The sequence below is a fragment of the Felis catus genome, chromosome B2, assembly GCF_018350175.1.
Source record: "Felis catus isolate Fca126 chromosome B2, F.catus_Fca126_mat1.0, whole genome shotgun sequence".
In the NCBI taxonomy this organism is placed as follows: Eukaryota; Metazoa; Chordata; class Mammalia; order Carnivora; family Felidae; genus Felis; species Felis catus.
Genome location: NC_058372.1, coordinates 98,100,434 through 98,122,412, shown reverse-complemented (window position 1 = coordinate 98,122,412; position 21,979 = coordinate 98,100,434). Strand labels below are relative to the sequence as shown.

Genomic DNA, 21,979 nt, shown 5'->3' with positions numbered 1-21,979 from the left:
ACCCACTCTCACTAGAAACCTGAGCTAGGGAATAAGCCAGAACAATTTCCTCTCAGACACAGAAAAGAAGAAGAAAAAAAAAAACCCCAAGTAATTAGAATATTCCCACTTTTACAAAGAATACGTTTTGGCTCTTGCTTTCAGGCTTTAACACATGCAAACTCAGTTTGTCTGACAATTTTTGGTGGGGCAGGGCAGTCAGATTTAACATTTATTGAGTTTTTACTCAATGCAAACCCTTCTGCTGGGTGGTTTCTATGACACGTTACTTCATTTAGGTAGCAATATAATCCCTACTTTACAAATAAGAAATGGAGGCCCTGAAAAGTTATTTGATTGTCCAAACTACTAAATGGTGGAGTCACAATTTGAACCCAAGTCTTCTAATTCTGAAATCTTATGGTTTTTCTCCTACGCTACATTGATTTTCCAAGAAAATTCTCAATTCTTAAACTAAAATATTCAAGTGTTCCTAGAATGACTTTGTTTTTGTTTTACCAACACAGTTTCACAAGTGATGACTTTACTGATAAGCTAAGTGTAGTCAGCCACTTTCCTAAATGCATGGAAAACAAAGGCACAGAAAGAGACAGGGCTGATTACAGCCCTGGTGAGTTTTTTGCAAAGTTTAAACTACAGCACTCACATTCTCAAGGAGGAAAGACAAAGTTGAAAAGTAGGTAAGGTGATGAAAATGAATTTAGATGAAGCACTCTGTGGAACGTCTCTGGGGCTGAAGAAGCTGCAGAGGGAGAGGGGATAAGAGTGGGTGAAGGACACATGCAGTATTTAAACCAGAGACAATCTTTCATCTCCATCATTAGTCACTTTCAAGGATAATTTCAAGTATCCATCTGCCCATTTTCAGTCATTTTTGCACTTCAGGTTTGGAAAGTTCTTCTAACTTAGCACCTCTGCTCTCAGTGAGAATGAATCAGTTTTCTTCTTCCCTCACCAGAGATCTACAATTACCACCTTCCCCCCGCCCCTGCCACACACACACACTTTTAGGGAATTTCTTAGGAGGACTGTCTTTAACATAATTGCTTTTCCTAGCTCCCCAAGATCTTGACCTGAAAATTCTTTCATACCTATAGCTTGATCATTCCCCCAGCTGTAGATAAATGTACCATCAATTCTGACCCTTTGGAATCACCATCTCTTAAACTGCTACCCTAGCTTCTGAGTTCTTCCTTTCTATTATGCCTTTTCTGTCAGTCTTCTATTTCTACTTCAACTGATGACGTCAGTTCTCTTTGGCCCAAAGGAGTTCAGTGAAAAAAAAAAGTTCAAAAGAGTCATAATAGTTTCCATAGGTTTCTGGAAAGATAGGTCAACAAGTGTAAATTTATTATAAAGCATACATATACAAAGACATTGCTTATGACATCACTGACTTAAAAATATATTAAAAAAAGATCATATTTCTCTGAATTGTTACTGGATAAGGTAATAAAACATCCAATTTCATTTTCCTGTACTTTCCTATAAAAGTGGGTCCTGGAAATTTACATTCTCAATTTATACTGATGAATATTATACATAATGCAAAGACTAAAACTCATCAAAAGTTTTAGTGATAAAGGAATAAGATAAATAGATCACTGGTGTTAAAAAGCAGCACTGGATTTGTAAAAGAGAATAGGAATTGCAGAAAAAGGCTTCTGCAGTTAAGTTATTGACATCTAAAAATTAAGTAACCATGAGTTCCTATTTATAATTGTCACATAAAAACTTGGGCTAAAGGCTTCTTTACAGGGCTCTTCCATTTACAAAAAAGAAAAACATTTCATAGCTCATAAAATAAGATAGGGAAGAAGCACCAGGAAAGGTAAAAGACCTTTCCTTACTCTGTTCATTTTATATTGGTTCTTAAGGTTATAAGCCTACTAAATAAAAAAGTGGAATGGTACTTGCATCTCAAATTTAACTTAACTTTAAATACCATCAATCCAGTATAATTTCTTAGATTTAGCTTAAGAGGTCTGCAAAATGAGCAATGTGTCTAAAACATGGAGAGATTAGGTATTTCAGTCAGAGAAACAAAAACGCAGTCATTTATTATTCGGGACTCTTAGGAGGTTGTTATGCATTAATTTAAAAATATCACAACTTGACACTTTATAAGGATTAGAAACATAATTCAAAATTTCATAAGGCATATTAAATTAAAACCACTTTAGACAATTCAAGATCTCATTGACAAGAGTTCATGTAAGGTGATAGTTTTACTATTGTGTTATTACTGTTCCCACATGATATCATCTCTTCGCAATTTCATTTGAAGATTATGGACTCGTACTGGATGAAAGTTGCTGTTCTTCTGAAGAGAGTTAGTTAGCAAACATTTTCTGGGGCTATTTTTTATGTTCTTTGATCCTTTAGGGCTGCTATCTTCTCGCTGAATACCTGAAGCTTCACTCATCTTTGAGTTTTGAATTTTTTGCTGCAGTTTACGGACCTGGAGAGAAAAAAATCTAACATTTTAGTAAAAAAAGATATAAAAAATATACCCTAAAATGGATTGGATTGACGGTTTAAAGGTTACATGAAATTAAAAAGTTCATTAAGTCTTTACTGAATACCTATCATATGCCTAACACTGTGCCAGTTAGGTAGAAATATAATGAATAAAACAAACCTTGCTCTCAAAAAGCTTATAGCTCTTATTAGTGAAAGAAAAGCATAAATGTGACAAGTAGAGAATAATTCAGGCTGGGATAACTCTGAGTGGGACAAAAGGTGTTTATTTGAGAAGGCCAAAGTAGGACAAGATCAATGTGGACTGAGAAGATCAGTGAGAAGCTGCAAGAAGATTTATAAGGGATATGAAACGAGTAAAAACTGGAGAACAGAGACAAGAGAAAAAGACCTTTCAGGAATGAGCACTGAATTTATAGAGTTGAATGTACATATACATATTTTACTTAAAAGTATTCCTGAATTTAAAGTATTACTGAATGTCAGTTAAAAGATGTCTCATTGGGTGGTATCTGGTAACAGTTGATGGAATTAAATGAAACAAAACCTATCAACTAGCCAAAACCTATTTCTGCCAAACCCAGTCCATTACTTAGTCTATTTCACTAATTTGTAGATCTGATCCAGATATTGGCTAAGAACCTAGTATGTGTCCAAGGCCATTTAAATTTCAGAAATTAAATTTATCATGATAAAATGCTTGAAAATTTATACTACTATAGCTATTATGGAGTAGAAATATTTTTCAAAACTTAATTTATGTATGTTAAAAATACGACTATTTTTGTATTCCCTTCAAATTTCTCCTATGCAATTCTAAGAAAGTGTATGTTATATAATCTTCACCCTAACACAATCATACAAAAAATTTACTTACTATAGCTTTAAAAGCCAGTAAAATGAAGATATTTGCTTTAAAAGTTTCATTTCCTCTTTTTCTCTTTATTGGTCATAGAAGAATAAAGGCAGTAAAATTCTGAATCCTTTATTACTTTCCTATAAAAGCGGGGAAGGCTGAGTTGTGAGGTTAATATATCACCAACTTATATGAATGCTGACTATTCTATATAGGCAGATAGCTATATGATGTGATTTGAGGGTTCCTGGAAAGACTTCTTCTGCCTTCTGCTCCAGCAGGGTAATAGTGCTAATAATCCAACCTATGGAATCACTGTCTTGGGATAAAATATTATCATATTCCATGATTCTTCTGTTGAAATATTAAAATTGCTATGCCATTCTTAGTTACGAAGCATTCGCATGCAAGGACAGAGTCCCCCTTACCACCACACTATAGCTAGTTAAGCACAGGTCCCCAGGGAATGGAACACAGCCTAACTTGTTCTGGGAAAGTACAAACAATGGTTTTAGCATTAGAGTACTACTTGAGGAGCCAGGTTACGTATGGGTACTGAAACAGAGACCTGTCAACATAAGAGTCTTCATTAAAGCATTAGGGGCAGGAAAAATAAAGGGAAAGAATGTTAAAAGGGTAACCAGGAGGGCTGCAAAGCAAACTTAGCCTCCCTCAAAATTTTCCCAAGGTCATTTCTGAATACATAACTAAACATTCTTGTTCCCCTTACTTTACAATTATCTTGGAGAACTCTTCATGGAGGCCATGTTATTCCAATGGGACAGATGGCTCTATAATAAGCCTAATTTCTATCTGTCATCTTTTCACTAAACCACATATACAGACCTCAAATTTGAAAGATCATGCAGAGATATAACATTGACTCCAAATATATTATCTTTTTATTAAAATCTTTAACTAAAGCCTTCTTACATTATCTTGATGCTTCATCAGTTTGGAAATTTGTTCTCCTTTAATTTCCATTTTCTTGACTAAATGCTCTAGTTCACATTCTATGTCTTCACAGACTGAATGACTTTCAGTCTCCTTCATTTGATTTAGTAGTTCTTCGTGCTCCCTATGAAAGAAAAGCAAATATCAAGTACTATTATGGTTTATATGTTATATGTCTTTGGTATAATTAAACAATATTCTGTTCAATCATAAATTTTTGCCAGTTAAATATTAATCTTCAAAGACAGTCTCTTTATGTAGGGTTATTTAATTAAATCTACAGTAAATATAAAAGGCTCTTGTGATTTGAGATTAGATAAATTTAGAAATATCCTAGACTTAGGGTCTTAAAGAACCTTAGAATAAAGTCCAAATTTTTGATACTCATGGCTAAATGTAATAAAACATTCTGATGTCCTTAGCTAAAAGTATTAAAGGATTCTCTTTAGTTCCAACTTTGGAATTCTTAATATAGGGTGTTTAGGAAGAATTCCAGCTATAAAAGTATTTGCCTGAGAAATCCCTAGATTTGGTGATTGCCTACTGAAAGAGATACTGTCAAGAGAACTAGTTATATCTTCTACAGTGGTCTTATTTCAACTAGCTGGCTACCCAAATCTTGTATTGTCTGGGATTTTTGTTGAATATATATTCAAACTTGGGGCTTAAAATATGTATCCTATACAGAATCTTGTTTACTATGGATGCTTCAAAACTTATAATGCAGACCAGACAGAGTTTAAAACAAGAAACTGCTTTCCTACTTGTCTAATGAAATGCCACTTAATTAAAAAGACTATAAAAAGCAAAAGGAGAATCTTTCTTATAAAAGCATTTGTGAGTTATAATTTAAGGTCACCTGACCCCATTTGTTAGGACAGTAATAATTGTCTATCAGTTCAGATCTTGGGAACACAGAAACTCCTTAGATTGGAAAAGCAGTAATTATACACAGTTGAAAATTTAAATACTATCAGTAAATACAATGAAAAATCAGTAGCAACTCTGCAGATGAAAGTAAGTCCCAATCTAAGTGAGGCCTTTAAGAATTAATAAGTGGCAGGGGTGCCTGGGTGGCTCAGTCAGTTAAGCGTCTGACTTCGGCTCAGGTCAGGATCTCATGGTTCGTGAGTTCAAGCCCCATATCAGGCTCTGTGCTGACAGCTCAGGGCCTGGAGCCTGTTTTGGATTCTGTGTCTCCCTCTCTCTCTGCCCCTCTGTGCTCTGTCTCTCTCTCTCAAAAATAAACATTAAAACAATTTTTTTTTAAGTTTAAAAAAAGGTAAAGAATTCATAAGTGGCATTGTTCTTAAGACTGAGAAGAAAAAAGATGCCTACATATCTTGCTACTTCTTCTGATAAAGAATAAAAATACTTACATACTCATTTGGTCCAGTTCATCTTGCATTGCCATCAAAAGTTCAGACAAATTGTCACAAATAGAAAGGGAATTTTTTGAGTCAGAAGGTTCAGCTTTACACTGGGCACTTGTTCTAGTAGGCTTGTAGAGACATCTAAGCTCGGTAACTTCAGTAGGTTTCTGAAGGATATGTGGCCCATAATGTTGCATCATCTGCAGGAGGCTTTGCATACTTCTATTCACAGAATGGCCTGCACTGGCAGACTTTAGGGGAAAAGAAATAGCTGAGAACAATTTTAAATGACTCATGGCATTTAAATAGCACTTACAACAAAACAGGAGTGTGTCGGAACAAGTATCTTCATTTTTTCCTCTCTTACCTTCTCAGCCATAATAGGCAGTGATTCAAACTTGGAATAAATTTGCTGATGTGGTCCTCTCTTTAAACATTTAGTTTTCTAAGTATTAACAAAGGAAAAAGAGTAAACAAAAAAAATTTTTAAGACATTTATGATATGAAGAAGTTTCGAAACTCAACAGTGAACAATCTGATTAGAAAGAAGCAAAAAATATGGACAGACATTTTGCTGAAAAGGTCATATGTACGGCAAATAAATACATGAAAAGATCTGCAACACATTAGCCATTAGGAAAATGCAAGTTACAATGAAATATCACTACACAGCTAACAGGATGGCCAAAATGGAGAACAGTGACAACAACAAATGCTGGCAAACATACAGAGAAGCCAGATCACTGATGCATCACTTGTAGGAATACAAAATAATATAGCCACTTTGGAAAACAATTTGGAAATTTCTTGTAAAACTAAACATGTACTTCTCATATGACCTGGCAATTATACTCTTGGATATTTATCCCAGAAAAATTAAAACCTACGTTCACACAAAAACCTATATGCAAATGTTCATAACAGCTTTATTTGTGATAGTCAAAAACTGAAAACGATCCAAATCTCCTTCAATAGGATCCAGCAAATATCAACACATTCTTTTTATTTCTGTGTAGTATTTCATGTTATAGATGTACTACAGCTTAATCACTGATAGCAAAGCAGGATGAGCTGGACCAAATAAATATGTAAGTATTTTTATTCTTTATCAGAAGTAGCAAGATACGTAGGCATCTTTTTTTTTTCTCAGTCTTAAGAACAGTGTCACTTATGAATTCTTAAAGGCCTCACTTAGATTGGGATTTATTTTCATCTGCAGAGTTGTCACTGATTTTTTATTGTATTTATTGATAGTACTAAATTTTCAACTGTGTATAATTACTACTTTTCCAATCTGAGGAGTTTCTGTGTTCCCAAGATCTGAACTGACAGACAATTATTACTGTCCTTCTAACAAATGGGTTCTGGTGACCTTAGATTATATAAAACTGCTTCCAGGATCTACTGTATTGTTATCATCTGTTGTGTCATTTAGTGCCACTTTTATAAAGTATTGCAGAATACGTTTCTCTGAGTTTAGTACTAGGGGCAGCTTGAGGGAAGCCCTGGCCCCTCCCTCTGTGCCTGTGTCTGGCAGAGCCAGTGGGAGACAAAAAGACAACCCTTCCCTGTGCCTAGATAATCAAGAGTTTTGGTCCAGTCTTTGAGCACCCATTGAGAAAGTGAGGGGCCAGACAAAAAGCACAAGTTATGGGATTGAAATGGATTAATAAGAGTGATTTGGCCCATGACCCTCTAGCACAGTGTTCTGCAGGTCCAGTTGGGGAAGATATGTTTCATCAGCAAGCCACAATTATGGGACCTAATGATGGCCCATATTGAGGCAGTGTATTCTTTTTGACAATTCGTTTTCCTATAGACTCTTCCTTGAAACCACCGAAGGTTGCATTTACAAGAAGAATTTATCAATCAATATTTATCAAATATTACAGGATTGGTAGCATTTGCCTTGATATTCGAAGATCACAGTGATCTCCTGCTTTAATTATTTCTAAATTATCCATTTGTTCCCTGCTATATGATCCAAACCCAGATGACACCCTAGTGCCAGAGACTGCACGGATCTATAAAATAGAAGTACAACAGAGTATCCTGGAAATGGGCTCAGAAGTATGCTATGTGATGCTACCTTAAAGTCAGAATAGCCTGCATTATAGCTGTAATAAACTTTAAATTACTGTTCCTTTTTTGATTTTATCTGGCTACTCCCTTATCAGACTTCATCTTTTAAAATGTTATTTTTTGTTTATCTCCCTCCATTCATTTGCATACTCATCTGACAAAGACCAGCTTTGGACAACAACTGCTTTTAGAAACTAAAAAGTAGTTATAAGGGAACAGTTGCCCAAGATTCAGAATTGTTTTTTTTAAAAAGGAGCATGTGTATTATGTGGCCAGTGTCTTTACTCTAACTTGGTTATGAGACTAAAACCATCCTGCACTGCTCTAATACACTGAAGAAATCACCTGAGCAGGAGGGAGATGGATGCTCGGTTGTCACATCAAAGGAAGCAGCATTATTCAAGTACCCATTCTTTTTTTAAACCTTCTACTGTTAGAGATACTTTATGCTCAAAAATGATGTGACTGGGGGGGGGGGCGCCTAGGTTGGTTCTGTTGCTTCAGGGTCCGACTTCGGCTCAGGTCATGATCTTGCAGTGCATGGGTTCAAGCCCAGCGTAGGGCTCTGTGCTGACAGCTGGGAGTCTGGAATCTGTTTCAGATTCTGTGTCTCTTTCTCTCTCTCTCTGCCCCTCTCCCACTTGCACTCTGCCTCTCTCTCTCTCTCTCTCTCAAAAATAAATAAACATTAAAAAAAACTGATGTGACTGGAGAATTGGTATTAATTTATGGCATCAGCAGAACAGAAAATGTGATGTATTTTATGCATGTTAATATAGGAATGACATGCTCTTGTTCTATAGAGAATGGAAACTGGAAGCCAAATACCCTTTGTATTCCAAAATGGGGTCTCAAACATTTTTAAATTTTCATTTAAATTGTTAGGAGACTTGGAGCTATTCGTTAATCTATCTTCCAATACACCATTTAATACAGCATTAAATAAATGATACAAGCTGTCAATGGATGAGTAATCAACTAATAGCTCTGCTAGTAACTGATTTATTTTTCTTCAATAAAGTTGTACAAACTGAAAAAAAAAAGAGTTTAGAACTAGAAAAATGTCTGTCTCTCTGGAAAAATTGGAATGCTATTGTTATTTCACAAAGACAGATATACTGACCGTTACATGCTCCTTTTTGCTTTGATTGTCAAGCAAGCTTGGAACTAGGTTTTGTGCTCAACTATGCATACTTTCTTTAACCTAGGTTTTATAGAATATTCTATCCTCAAACCTAAAATCATCATCACTCAACTTATGTTTTAATCCACATTTCATAGCATTACTGCATGTCTTTTATTATAAATCTCTTCAAATTCTTTTTGGAAATGGATAGATATAAATATTAGAAGAGTAAAGAAATAGACATTAGCAAATAAGAATAAAGTATCTGCCTACCTTTGAAGATTTCTTCTTCTCCTTGGAGCATTTTTTATTTGATACTGAAGACATTAAAATTCTACTGATTTCAAGTCCAGTTTGAAGCTACAATATTAAAGAACAAGCTTTATAAAACTGATTTTTAATAAGCTCTTCAAAGATATTATAATGAGAAATCAAGTCTCAGTTTATAAAGACAAAAATGCTTTCTGAGGAAGAAAACTCCAAATATTATTTTTTGTATGTGAAAGCTACTAAGTCTATTGATAATTACAACCATTTTCTGTTTATGAGAGAATGCATTACTTAATACACGTATACCAATCAACTGAAAATCTATATCAGGAATTCTTTCGTAGATATATGTCAAAATTTCAAGACTACAAGACCTCTCTTGGCAGTGCATCCAAGTATATAAATATACTGGCTGACTTACTAAGAATTTCATTAGTATAGCAAAAAGAGACAAAACTAACAAGCAATGAAGCAGAAATTATAGGCTTCAGACAATGAAAAATAAGTATAATAAATAATCTGTGGTTTATTTTGATAAATAATATAATGCTCTATTTACTTCTGATGCTTTGTCCTGAAATAGCTTACGCTGATGTTCTTCTTCCTTAAGTTTTTCTTCTAAATGTTTAATCTTGCCCTGCAAAAGAACAAAAAAACCTGGGATTGTTATATAAAACCTAGAGTCAAATATCCTTTGTTCTTTTTCCAAATAGAGTGTTTGGAGTCTTGATTCTTTTTTTTTTTTTTTTTTTTTTCAACGTTTATTTATTTTTGGGACAGAGAGAGACAGAGCATGAACGGGGGAGGGGCAGAGAGAGAGGGAGACACAGAATCGGAAACAGGCTCCAGGCTCTGAGCCATCAGCCCAGAGCCTGACGCGGGGCTCGAACTCCGGGACCGCGAGATCGTGACCTGGCTGAAGTCGGACGCTCAACCGACTGTGCCACCCAGGCGCCCCTGGAGTCTTGATTCTTAATAGTTCAGCAAATTAAACAGAAAGAAAGAAAAATAAAGGGCAAAAGATGCTAAGATTTTTCCTGGCTTCCTTCCTATGCTTCTTTATCTGCTATTACATATAAGAGGAACAAAGGGAAAGCAAAGAATGTACATGCAAAGACATTAACTTCCAGCAACAAAATTGTAATGATGAAACTTCTGAGGTCTAGAGGGTCAAACAATTATAGCTTGGGTCTCAGTGTTTCATTCAAAACATAGACAAACCAAAATAAATTTCTACTGTGTGCATATTATAAGGGTGCAGTTGTTGGCAGAGGGAATTCATAGGAAGACATATAATAAATATAATATATAGAATATATCATAATAAAAAGCTTTTGTCCAGTGAAGGAAACAATCAACAAAACTAAAAGGCAACCTACAGAATGGGATAAAATATTTGCCAGTGACATATCTGATAAAGGGTTAGTATTCAAAATATACAAAGAACTTATAAAACTCAACACCACAAAAATGAATAATCCAAGTAAAGGGGTAGAAGACATGAATAGACATTCTTCCAAAGGAGACATCCAGATGACCAAAGACACATGAAAAGATGCTCAACATCACTTATCATCAGGGAAATGCAAATCAAAACTACAATGAGATATCACCTCATACCTGTCAGAATGACTAACATCAACAACACAAGAAACAACAGGTGTTGGTGAGAATGTGGAGAAAGGGGAACCCTCTTGCACTGTTGGTGGGAATGCAAACTGGTGCGACCACTCTGGAAAACAGTATGGAGTTTCCTCAAAAAGTTAAAAATAGGGGCGCCTGGGTGGCTCAGTCGGTTAAGCGTCCGACTTTGGCTCAGGTCATGATCTCACAGTTCATGGGTTTGAGCCACAAGTAGGGCTCTGTGCTGACTGCTCAAAGCCTGGAGCCTGCTTTGGATTCTGTGTCTCTCTCACTCTCTGCCCCTCCCCTGCTCGCATTTTGTCACTTTCTCTCTCAAAAATAAACATTAAAAAAATTTAAAAAAAAAAAGTTAAAAATTGAACTACCCAGAAATTGCATTATTAGGTATCTAACCAAAGAATACAAAAATATTAATTCAAAGGGACACATGCACCCCTATGTTTACAGCAGCATTACTATAACAGCCAAATTATGGAAACAGCCCAAGGGTTCACGACTGATGAATGGATAAAGAAGACGTGGCATGTATACACACACACACACACACACACACACACACACACACACATACACACACACACACACACACACACAGGAATATTACTCAACCATAAAAAAAGAATGAAATCTTGCCATTTGCAATGATGTGGATGGAGCTAGAGAGTATAATGCTAAGTGAAAAAAGTCAGAGAAGGACAAATACTGTATGATTTCACTCATATGTGGAATTAAAGGAATAAAACGGGTGCCTGGGTGGCTCAGTTGGGTAAGCATCCAACTCTTGATTTCGGCTCAGGTCATGATATTATGGTTTGTGAGATGAACCCTGCGTCAGGCTCTGCATTGACAGTGTGGAACCTGCTTGAGATTCTCTCTCTCTGCCCCACCCCTGCTCTCTCTCTTTCAAAATAAATAAACATTTTTAAAAAATAAATAAATAAAACAAATGAACAACAAAAAAAAGAGAGATAAAGTAAAAAATAGGCTCTTGGGGAGCCTGGGTGGCTCAGTCGGTTGAGCGCCTGACTCTTGATTTTGGCTCAGGTTGTGATACCAGGGTTGTGGGATCGAGCCCCATAACAAGCTCTGAGCTGAGCATGGAGCCTGCTTAAGATTCTCTCTCTTTCTCTTTGACCCCCTCCCCTGCTAGTATTCTCTCTCTCTCTCTAAAAAAATAAATAAAACAAATTAAAAAAAAAAAAGACTCTTAACTATAGAGAACAAACTGATGGTTAGCGGAAGGGAGATGGGGGGAGGGATGGAGGTGATGGAGATTAAGGAATACATTTGTTGTGATGAGTACCAGCTGATGTATGGGACTGCAGAATCACTATATTGCATACCTGAAACTAATATTACACTGTATGTTAACTAACTGAGGTTTAAATAAAACCTTTAAAAAAAAAAAAAGAAAAACAATTTTGTGACAATGTATGGTGAGGGATATTAATTAGACTTATTGTGGTCATCATTAGGTTGTACACCTGAAACTAATATAATGTTTTTTTCAGTTATAACTAAATTTTTAAAATATGAAAAAAGCATAAGATATGTTCCTTGTTATTTAACAGTTTACACTGTATGTAAGGAAACAAAAGTAATATACATGAAACAAACAACAAAACAATGAATATAATTTGACTCAGACTATATACACACTCATACATATATATATGTATTTTATATATAATATACATATGTATTTCATCTTATATCCATGCTATGGTTCAGAGTGTGAAGACAGTACTATTTCAAAGGGAGAGCTTCCTGAGAATTGGAGAACTCAAGCAGGACCTGAAGAAGGTCTTATGAAATGAAGAAAATTTGGGTGGAGACAGGAGAGGGCATTTCAGGATGGGGTATAGGATAGACTTGACTGTAAGTGGTGAAAGTCAATCTTTTCAATATCCTTTAGGCAAATTATCTGACTAATGAAAATGTTCTGCCATTTCAGAAGAAGCCCAAATTACAATTTTACATCAAAAGGCAAGCTCATTCATGCCATGACAGAATGCATTAACTTTTCATCTCCACAGGCAGAAAATCATATCTGGATTACTAAGAGCTGTTAAAGAAGTTTTATAAATCAGATTTACTGTATATTCACATATAGGGCCAATAATGCTTAATACTAAAGATTTATTCCTGGCATCATCACTTCAAAGAAACAAATGGAAGCTTACCTCAGCAGTTTTCTGAGTTGCTGTAAGTTTAAAACATTCTTTTTCTAAGACATCAAGCTTTTCAAGTTTTGCTTGCAGCTTCATATGATCTTGCTCTTTTTCCCTTTGAAGCTGGGCCTGGAAAGGATAAAAACAAAACCTGAATTTGGCAAGTAATGCCAATGGCTCAAGAATAATACAACTTCTGAGAATTAAAGCAAAATAAATCTGTCATAAGAAACATGTATATACATGTACATAGGTGCTTATGAGTAAAAAACAGAAAAATAAAAATACTTTTAAAAAACAAACATAATATTAAAAAATGAGCTATATTAGCATCAATGAAACAAACTCTTCTATGTATGTTTATATGACATTTCTACTAAGGAAAACATCATCAGTGAAACATATATTAAATAAACTGTTATTTGTAGGGTGACCAAACCTACACATTGATACATCTTTTAATTATAACACAGAAAATCAGCTATCAGAGAAATAAAGTATATAGAGAAACTGGAGAAAAGGAAAGTTATACATATATTTTCACATCTATACATTGTTTTGTAATGGTTATTTATTATCACACTAATGAAAGGTACTAATAATAGGGGCAACTGTGAGGAGGCAGGGGGTATATGAAAACTTTCTATACTGGCTCTCAATTTTCTATAAACTTAACACTGCTCTAAAGAATAAAGAATATTAAAAAACAAAAAACTGAAACAAGCAATAAACAGTCTCAGTGACCTGTGGTCTAATATCAACTGGCATTACAGAGGGAGAGAAGGAGAGAAGAATTATTCAGGCAAAAATAATTATTTGAAGTTATGATAATGGCTAAAAATTTACCATTTTTAAAATGTTTATTTTTGAGAGAGAAAGAGACAGAGTGTGAGATGGGGGGGGGGGGCGCATAGAGAGAGGGAGACACAGAATCTGAAGCAGGGTCCAGGCTCTGAGCTGTCAGCACAGAGCTTGACGCGGGGCTGGAACTCACAGACTGTGAGATCGTGACCTGAGCCAAAGTTGGATGCTTAACCAACTGAGCCACCCAGAAGCCCCCAAAATTTTCCAAATTTGATGAAAAATATTACTGGACAGATCCAAGAATAATAATAACAAATTAAAAAACCCAAGCAGAGTAAGTACAAAGAAAACCATATTTGGGCACATCATTATCAAATTACTAAAAACCAGTGATAAAGGGAAAACCTTAGAAGCAGTCTGAGAAGTGATGATTCATTATGCACAGAGGAATGAAGATAAAAATTCTCATTAGAAGCTATGAAATTCAGAAGACAATTGAGATCACATTTTTAATGTGCTGAGAGAACAAAAGCTGCCAACTAGAATTTTATATCCAGTGAAAATATCCTTCACCAATAATAGTGAAGGAAGGACTTGTCCAGAAAAATATATGCTAAGAGAATTCTCAGCATACTTTTAAAGGATGTACTTTGGACTGAAGGAAATGACACCAGACATAAGATCATACCTACACAAAGAAAGAAAAACATTGGAAATGGTAAAAATGTGAATAGATACGTATTCCATCTTATTTCTTTAAATTTTCTTTAAAGGACAACCTTTTAAAGCAAAAATAATAATGATGTAGTGTGAGTTTTATAACACATACAGAAATAAAATTATGAAAACTGTAGCACAAAGGGGACGAGTGGAATCACACTGTAGTAAGGATTGTACATCATATTGAAATGTTTTAATACTAATTCTTGGCCAACTGGTTTAGTTAAAAACACATATTTTAACTTGTACAACAGCTACTACAAAGAGGAGAGAAGTATCAGGAGGAAGAGAAGTCAATAAAATTTAAAAAGAAATCACTAGAGAAGTTAGAAAATATTTTTTAGCTGAATGACAAGAAAAACACAAAACATCTGGGGTGCCTGGGTGGCTCAGTTGGTTGAGTGATCTACTCGTGATTTCGGCTCAGGTCATGATCCGAGGGTTGAGGGATCAAGCCCTGCATTGGGCTCTGCTCTGAGCCTGCCTAAGATTCTCCCTCTTCTTCTTTCTCTCTCTCTCTCTCCACCCACCCTTCCTCCCCTTTCCCTGTCTTGCTCTCTCTCTAAAATTAACAAAACAAAACAAAACATCAAACTCTGTGGGAGGCAAGTAAAGCGGTTAAGAGTGAACTCAGTAGCTTTCATCATAAAATGGCAACATTTAAGAGAAAGAATAAAAGTTTTAAAATCAATAAGGAAGGAAATAATAAAATGGAAATCAATTATGTAGGAAATAACAAAAAACTATAAATAAAAAGTTATTTTCTTGCAACAGATGTAGGGGAAGGGAAGGAAAAGGAAAAAGAAGATAAAAACAGAGAGGGAGGCAAACCATTAGACTCTTAAATACATAGGACAAACTGAAGGTTGCTGGAGGGGGGTGGGCTAAATGGGTGATGGGCATTAAGGAGGGCACTTGTTGAGATGAGCAGTGGGTGTTATATGTAAGTAATGAATCACTAAATTCTACTCTTGAAATCAATACTACACTGTATGTTAACTAACTGGAATTTAAATTAACAAAAAGGAAAAAAAAGAAATGAAAAAAAAGATGCTTTCTCAAAAAAAAGTTGCTTTTTTTGAAAAAATCAATAAAATTTATAGAAGTGATAGGTAGATGGATACTTTTTAAAAGAGTAAAATTATAAATTAGTAATATCAGAAATGAAAGAAGGGACATCTCTAAAGACACAAAAAGAAACAGAAAATCCAAGTAGCCCTATATCTGGTAAATAAATTGAATTCATAATTTAAAAACTGTCCACAAGAATACTCCAGATCCAGATGGCTTCTATCAAATTTTAATTCTATCGAACATTTAAGGAAGAAATAACACTAGTCTTATACAAGGTCTTTCAGGAAACAGAACAAGAGATCTTTCCAAGTAATTTTACAAGGGCAATAAAACCATGACACCAGAACTAGACAGACATTATGAGAAAATTACAAAGATCCTTCAAAGATACAGTCACAAAAATACTTAGGCAAAAATTTAGCAAACTGAATCAAGGAATGTAGAAAAAGAATAATGTATCAAAATCAGTTGGGGTCCATACCAAGAATGCAACATCGATTAACATTTGAAAATCAAATAATGTAACTTACCATATTAACAGAATAAAGGAGAAAAATCATATGACCCATCTGATGAGATGCAGAAAAAGCAATTAACAAAATTCAATACTCATTCATGACAAAAACTTTCAGCAAACTAAGAACAGAAGGTAATTTCCACAACTTCATAAGGGAGAGCTACGAATAACCTATAGATAATATCATAGTTAACAGTGAAAGATTGGCATCTTTCCCCAAAGATCAGAAACAAAGCAAGGATGACAGTCTTTCCTACTTCTACTTGAAAGTGTATTAGCTGTAATAGCCAGTGCAGTAAGGTGAAAAAAGGAAATAAAAGCCATAAAGATTGGAAAAGAAGAAATAAAACTGTCTTTATCCATAGATGATAGGATTATGTATACTGAAAATCCCTAAAAAATTGAAAACTACTGGAACAAACAAATTAGCAAGACTATAGGATGCAAAGTCACACAAATATCAATTTTACTAGTAATAGAAAAATGGGAGGAAATGATATTGTTCATCATAGCATTAAGAAAACATTAAATTCTTAGAGATAAATTTAATAAGAGATGTAAGACCTCATTAAAAACTACAAACCACAACAAAGAGAAAGTAAAGACTGAAATAAACGGAGAATTACATCATGCTCATAGATTGACAGATTAGATATTTTTGAGATGTCAATTTTCCTCCAAATGATCTCCAGATTTAACAAGACCACAGACAAAATCCCAGAAGACTTATTTTTTAGAAAATGCCACACTGAATATAAAATGTTTATAGAAGTGCAAAGGATCTATAATAACCACAATAATCTTCAAAAAGAACAAAGTGGGAAGATTTGCATTACTTGATTTCAAGACTTATTTTACAGCTACATGGTATACAGGGTCCCAGAAACAGACTTCATCTATATAGTCAATCAACTATACACAAAGCTGCCAATACAATTCAATGGGAGAAAGGATAGTATTGTAACGAATAGTGCTGGAACAACTGGACATCCACATGAAAAGAAATGTAACCTTCAACATTTTCTCTCGGCATACAAAAATTCCAGATGGAGCACACAGAAAAATGCAAACCAGTAACTTCTAAAGAAAAATATTTTGGAAAACAGTTTAGAAGTTTCTTATAAAGTTAAACATGCACCTACCTGTGGCATCACAATTTTATTACTAGATATTTACCCAAAAGAAATAAAACATACATCCACAAAAGATTTGTACAAGAATATTCATAATAGCTTTATTCATCCTATCCCCAAACAGAAAACAAGCCAGATGTCAATCAAAATAAAAACAAATAGCAATCCCTACCCAAATAACACCAGCATTCTCCACAGAGCTAGAACAAACAATCCTAAAATTTGTATGGAACCAGAAAAGACCCCGAATAGCCAAAGCAATCCTGAAAAAGAAAACCAAAGCCGGAAGCATCACAATCCCAGACTTCAAGATGTATTACAAAGCTGTAATCTTCAAGACAGTATGGTGCTGGCACAAAAACAGACACTCAGATCAATGGAACAGAATAGAGAACCCAGAAATGGACCCACAAACGTATGGCCAACTAATCTCTGACAAAGCAGGAAAGAATATCCAATAGAATAAAGACAGTCTCTTCAGCAAATGGTGCTGGGAAAACTGGATAGCAACATGCAGAAAAATGAACCTGGACCACTTTCTTACACCATACACCAAAATAAGCTTAAAATTAATGAAAGATCTAAAAGTAAGACAGGAAACCATCAAAATCCTCAAGGAGAAAGCAGGCAGAAACCTCTTTGGCCTTGGCCGCAGCAACTTCTTACTCAACACGTCTCTAGAGGCAAGGGAAACAAAAGCAAAAAAGAACTATTGGGATCTCCCTCATCAAAATAAAAAGCTTCTGCACAGCAAAGGAAATAATCAGCAAAACTAAAAGGCAACTGATGGAATGGGAGAAGATATTTGAAAATGACATATCAGATAAAGGGTGAGTATCCAAAATCTATAAAGAACTTATCAAACTCAACACCCCAAAAACCCCCACAAATAATCCAGTGAAGAAATGGGCAAAAGACGTGAATAGACACTTCTCCAAAGAAGACATCCTGATGGCTAACAGACACGTGAAAAAATGCTCAACATCACTCATCACCAGGGAAATACAAATCAAAACCACAATGAGATACCACCTCACACTGGTCAGAATGGCTAACATTAACAACTCAGGCAACAACAGATGTTGGCGAGGGTGCAGAGAAAGGAGAATCCTTTTACACTGCTGGTGGGAAAGCAAACTGGTGCAGCCCCTCTGGAAAACAGTATGGAGTTTCCTCAAAAAATTAGAAATGGAACTACCCTACGGCCCAGCAATTGCACTATGAGGTATTTATCCAAGGGATACAGGTGTGCTGTTTTGAAGGGGCACATGCACCCCAATGTTTATAGGAGCACTATTAACAATAGCCAAAGTATGGAAAGAGCCCAAATGCCCATCGATGGATGAATGGATAAAGAAGATGTGGTATACACACACACACACACACACACACACACACACACACACACACACACACACGCACACACACAATGGAGTATTACTCGGCAATCAAAAAGAATGAAATGTTGCCATTTGCAACTACGTGGATGGAACTAGAGGATATTATGCTAAGCAAAATTCGTCAGTCAGAGAAAGACAAATATATGACTTCACTCCTATGAGGACTTTAAGATACAAAACAGATGAACATAAGGGAAGGAAAGCAAAAATAGTATAAAAACAGGGAGGGATAAAAACATAAGAGACACTTAAATATAGAGAACAAACAGGGTTACTGGAGGGGTTGTGGGAGGGGGGATGGGTAAGTGGGTAAGGGGCATTGAGGAATCTACTCCTGAAATCATCGTTGCACTACATGCTAGTTTGAATGTAAATTTTAAAAATAAAATTAAAAAAAATAATGTAAAAACAGGGAGGCGGACAAACCATAAGAGACTCTTAAATACAGAGAACAAACAGAAAGTTGCTGGAGTGGTTGTGGGAGGGGGGATGGGCTAAATGGGTAAGGGACATTAAGGAATCTACTCCTGAAATCATTGTTGCACTATATGCTAACTTGAATGTAAATTAAAAAAAATAATAATAATAGTAAATTAAAAACAAAACAAAAACGAATAAGCAAATCATGCTTACATCTATGTAATAAATTCTATAAGCAATAAAAAGCAAAAGCTATTGATACAGACAACATGGATTAATAAAAAACTTTATGCTAAACAAGACAGTACATTTCCTATGATCCAATTATATGAAATTCTGAGACAGGCAAAAACTCTCAGGTAGAATAAATCAGCATAGTAGTTGTCTTGTTGGTAGTTGGGAGAAAGCAGGAAAATATCTTGACAGAGATATGAGAGAATTTCTATTGTCTGATAGGGCTGTGGATTATATACTTATTTATCAGATCTGTGCATTTCATATGTAAATTATAACTCAATAAAAACATTTAAAACTGTTAAAAGTCACTGATCAACAATACTTAGCTACAATAGGAATTTTGAGGTTATTTTAGAAGATAAAATAAGTGAACTTCATCAAGTGGTTGCTCTTCTGGTTGCTGTACCCTTATTTACACAACTCAGAATTGTCAGACTTTTACATTTTTTCCAATCTGGTGGATGTGCAATAGTATCTTGTGGTTTTAATTTGCATTTTCCTAGTTACTAATGAGAATGATAACTCTTTTATAAATGTATGACCATTTGTGATTTCCTTTTTCCTATACTGTGCCCATTTTTCTGCTGTTTAGTTACTTTTTTGTCTTGTTTAAGAAATCCTTCTCCATTCCTAAGTCATCAAGACATTGTTCTGCATTTGCTTCTAAAAATTACAAAGATTTCATGTAAATCTTAAATCCATCTGGAATTGATTTTTGTGTATAATGTAAGGCTGGCATCCAATTTCATTTTTTTTCTCACGTAGCTAATCAATTTTCCCAAAACCATTCATTGCAGTCTATCTTTTCTCCAGTGATCTGCAATGGCACCCTTGTTGTATATAATTTCCATGTAAGTGAGTCTGTCCCTGAGTTTATTCTATTCCTTTATTCTGGTTGTCCATCCATACAAATATGTAAATTTTGATAGCATTACAATGTGTTTCAACATGTAGTAGAGCAAGACCTCACCTTACTCTTCAAAATATTTGGGTTATTCTAGGACCTTTACTTTTTAATATAAATTTTGGAGTCAACTTTTATAGTTCCTTGAAAAATATTAAATACTTGACCCATTAAAATACAGTATTGATTGGTACTGTGAACCATTCCATAACAATGCAAAAACCTTACAACACAATATTATATTTTAGTCTTTAATTTATTTTTAAGTAATCTCTACACCCAACATAGGGCTTGAACTCACAATCCTGAGATCAAGAGCTGCATGCTCTTCCAACTGAGCCAGCCAGTTGCCCCAAACCTTACAACACTTTAAACTACATTTACTCCTTCCTAATTTATAAACTATCGTTCTCATTAATTTTAATCCTTTACATAACTTTAAGCCACATAAAACATTATAATTGCTTGTATGCAATATTCATTTAGACTTATTCATACACACACACACAGGCACGCACAATCTGTCTTCTGAATTCAGTACTTTCAGTTGAGAAGTCAGATGTCACTTTAATTGTCCCTTTGAGTGTAATCTTTTATCCCCCAGCAGCTTTTAGGATTTTATGCCTATTATTCATTATGAGGTGTCTAGGTATATATTTCTTTTTATTTTTATTATTCCTGATTTAGCTTTACAGGTTTTATAGGTTTGGTTTTCTTGAATCTGTGGTGTGATTTTTTAAAATCCCTTTTTGGAAAATTCTATCACTATCTCTTCAAATATTGCTTATGTCCCATTCTCTCTCCTTTCCTTTTGGAACTCTAATTACACATAAGTTTGACCTTCACACTCTAACTTATGCCTCTTGATCAATTTTCTGAATTTACTTTCATTTTGTCTCTTTGCTGATCTGGATGATTTTGCCTTCTCATTCACTGATTATCTCTTCCAATCTACTGCTGGATCCATCCATTCAGTTCAAGTTTCAGATACCATAATTTTCAGTTCCATAATTTTTATTTGGTTCTTTTTCAAATCTGCTCTGTCATTTTATGGTTTTCAATGCTTTGTTGAAAATGTCAATCATCTTTTATTTCCTCGATCATAGCAAGTATAATTATTTTAAAGTCTGTGTTTTTGTCTTTCAGAGCCAGCACCCAGTTGGAGCTAACTTGTAAGAGTGCTTATATAGTCTGTTATGTATGTTATTTCTTTTCATAGTGTTTTTTTTCCTTTAAGTATAATTTATTTAAATTCCAGTTAGTTAATATATAGTATGCTAGTTTCGGATGTACAATATAGTGATTCAGTAGTTCCATATAACACCCAGTACTCATCATAACAAGTGCACTCCTTAATTCTCACCACTTGACCCATCTCCCCACCCACCTCTCTTCTGGTAACCATCAGTTTTCTCTACAGTTTGGAGTCTTTTTCTTGATTAGTATCTCTCTTTTCCCTCCTTTGCTCATTGGTTTTGTATCTTAAATTCCACAGATGAGTAAAATCATATGGTATTTGTCTTTCTCTGACTTACTTTGCTTAGCATTATACTCTGTAGCTCCATCCATATCATTACAAATGGCAAGATTTCATTCTTTTTTATGGCCAAATGATATCTCATTATATATATAGACACACAAACACCCAAATCTTCTTTATCCATTTTTCATGTGTGTGCATGTGTGTGTGTGTGTGTGTGTGAACTTTTTCCATAATTTGGCTATTGTACATAACGCTGCTATAAACATAGGGTGCATGTATCCCTTTGAATTAGTATTTTTGTATTCTTTGGTTAATACCTAGTAGTGCAAT

General features: G+C 34.8%; 2 protein-coding genes and 1 pseudogene across 14 annotated transcripts in view; 1 reads left to right on the top strand and 2 right to left on the bottom strand.

The window, feature by feature from the left end:
• CCDC162P (coiled-coil domain containing 162) overlaps window positions 1–1,218 on the bottom strand; it is a 175,365-nt gene extending 174,147 nt beyond the window's left edge. For 8 of the 9 annotated variants that reach the window (XM_045058588.1, XM_045058586.1, XM_045058589.1 and 5 more), the window contains exon 1: window positions 647–1,171. The gene's annotated coding sequence lies outside the window, so the exon portion shown is untranslated. Of the gene's footprint in view, window positions 1–646 lie in introns of all 9 variants that reach the window. The other variant, XM_045058585.1, reaches the window with a different exon arrangement.
• A 95-nt stretch (window positions 1,219–1,313) lies between these two features.
• The window catches only part of CEP57L1 (centrosomal protein 57 like 1), a 76,837-nt gene continuing 56,171 nt past the window's right edge, over window positions 1,314–21,979 (bottom strand). For all 5 annotated transcript variants that reach the window (XM_023254227.2, XM_011282516.4, XM_023254229.2 and 2 more), the window contains 7 exons: window positions 12,970–13,086; window positions 9,702–9,779; window positions 9,146–9,232; window positions 6,032–6,109; window positions 5,671–5,915; window positions 4,271–4,415; window positions 1,314–2,461 (listed from right to left, as the gene is read on the bottom strand). In XM_023254227.2, the coding sequence (XP_023109995.2) occupies window positions 2,243–2,461; window positions 4,271–4,415; window positions 5,671–5,915; window positions 6,032–6,109; window positions 9,146–9,232; window positions 9,702–9,779; window positions 12,970–13,086 (969 nt within the window). In that variant the 3' untranslated portion in view covers window positions 1,314–2,242. The remainder of the gene's footprint in view (window positions 2,462–4,270; window positions 4,416–5,670; window positions 5,916–6,031; window positions 6,110–9,145; window positions 9,233–9,701; window positions 9,780–12,969; window positions 13,087–21,979) is intronic.
• On the top strand, window positions 6,105–8,078 carry LOC109499827 (annotated as a pseudogene).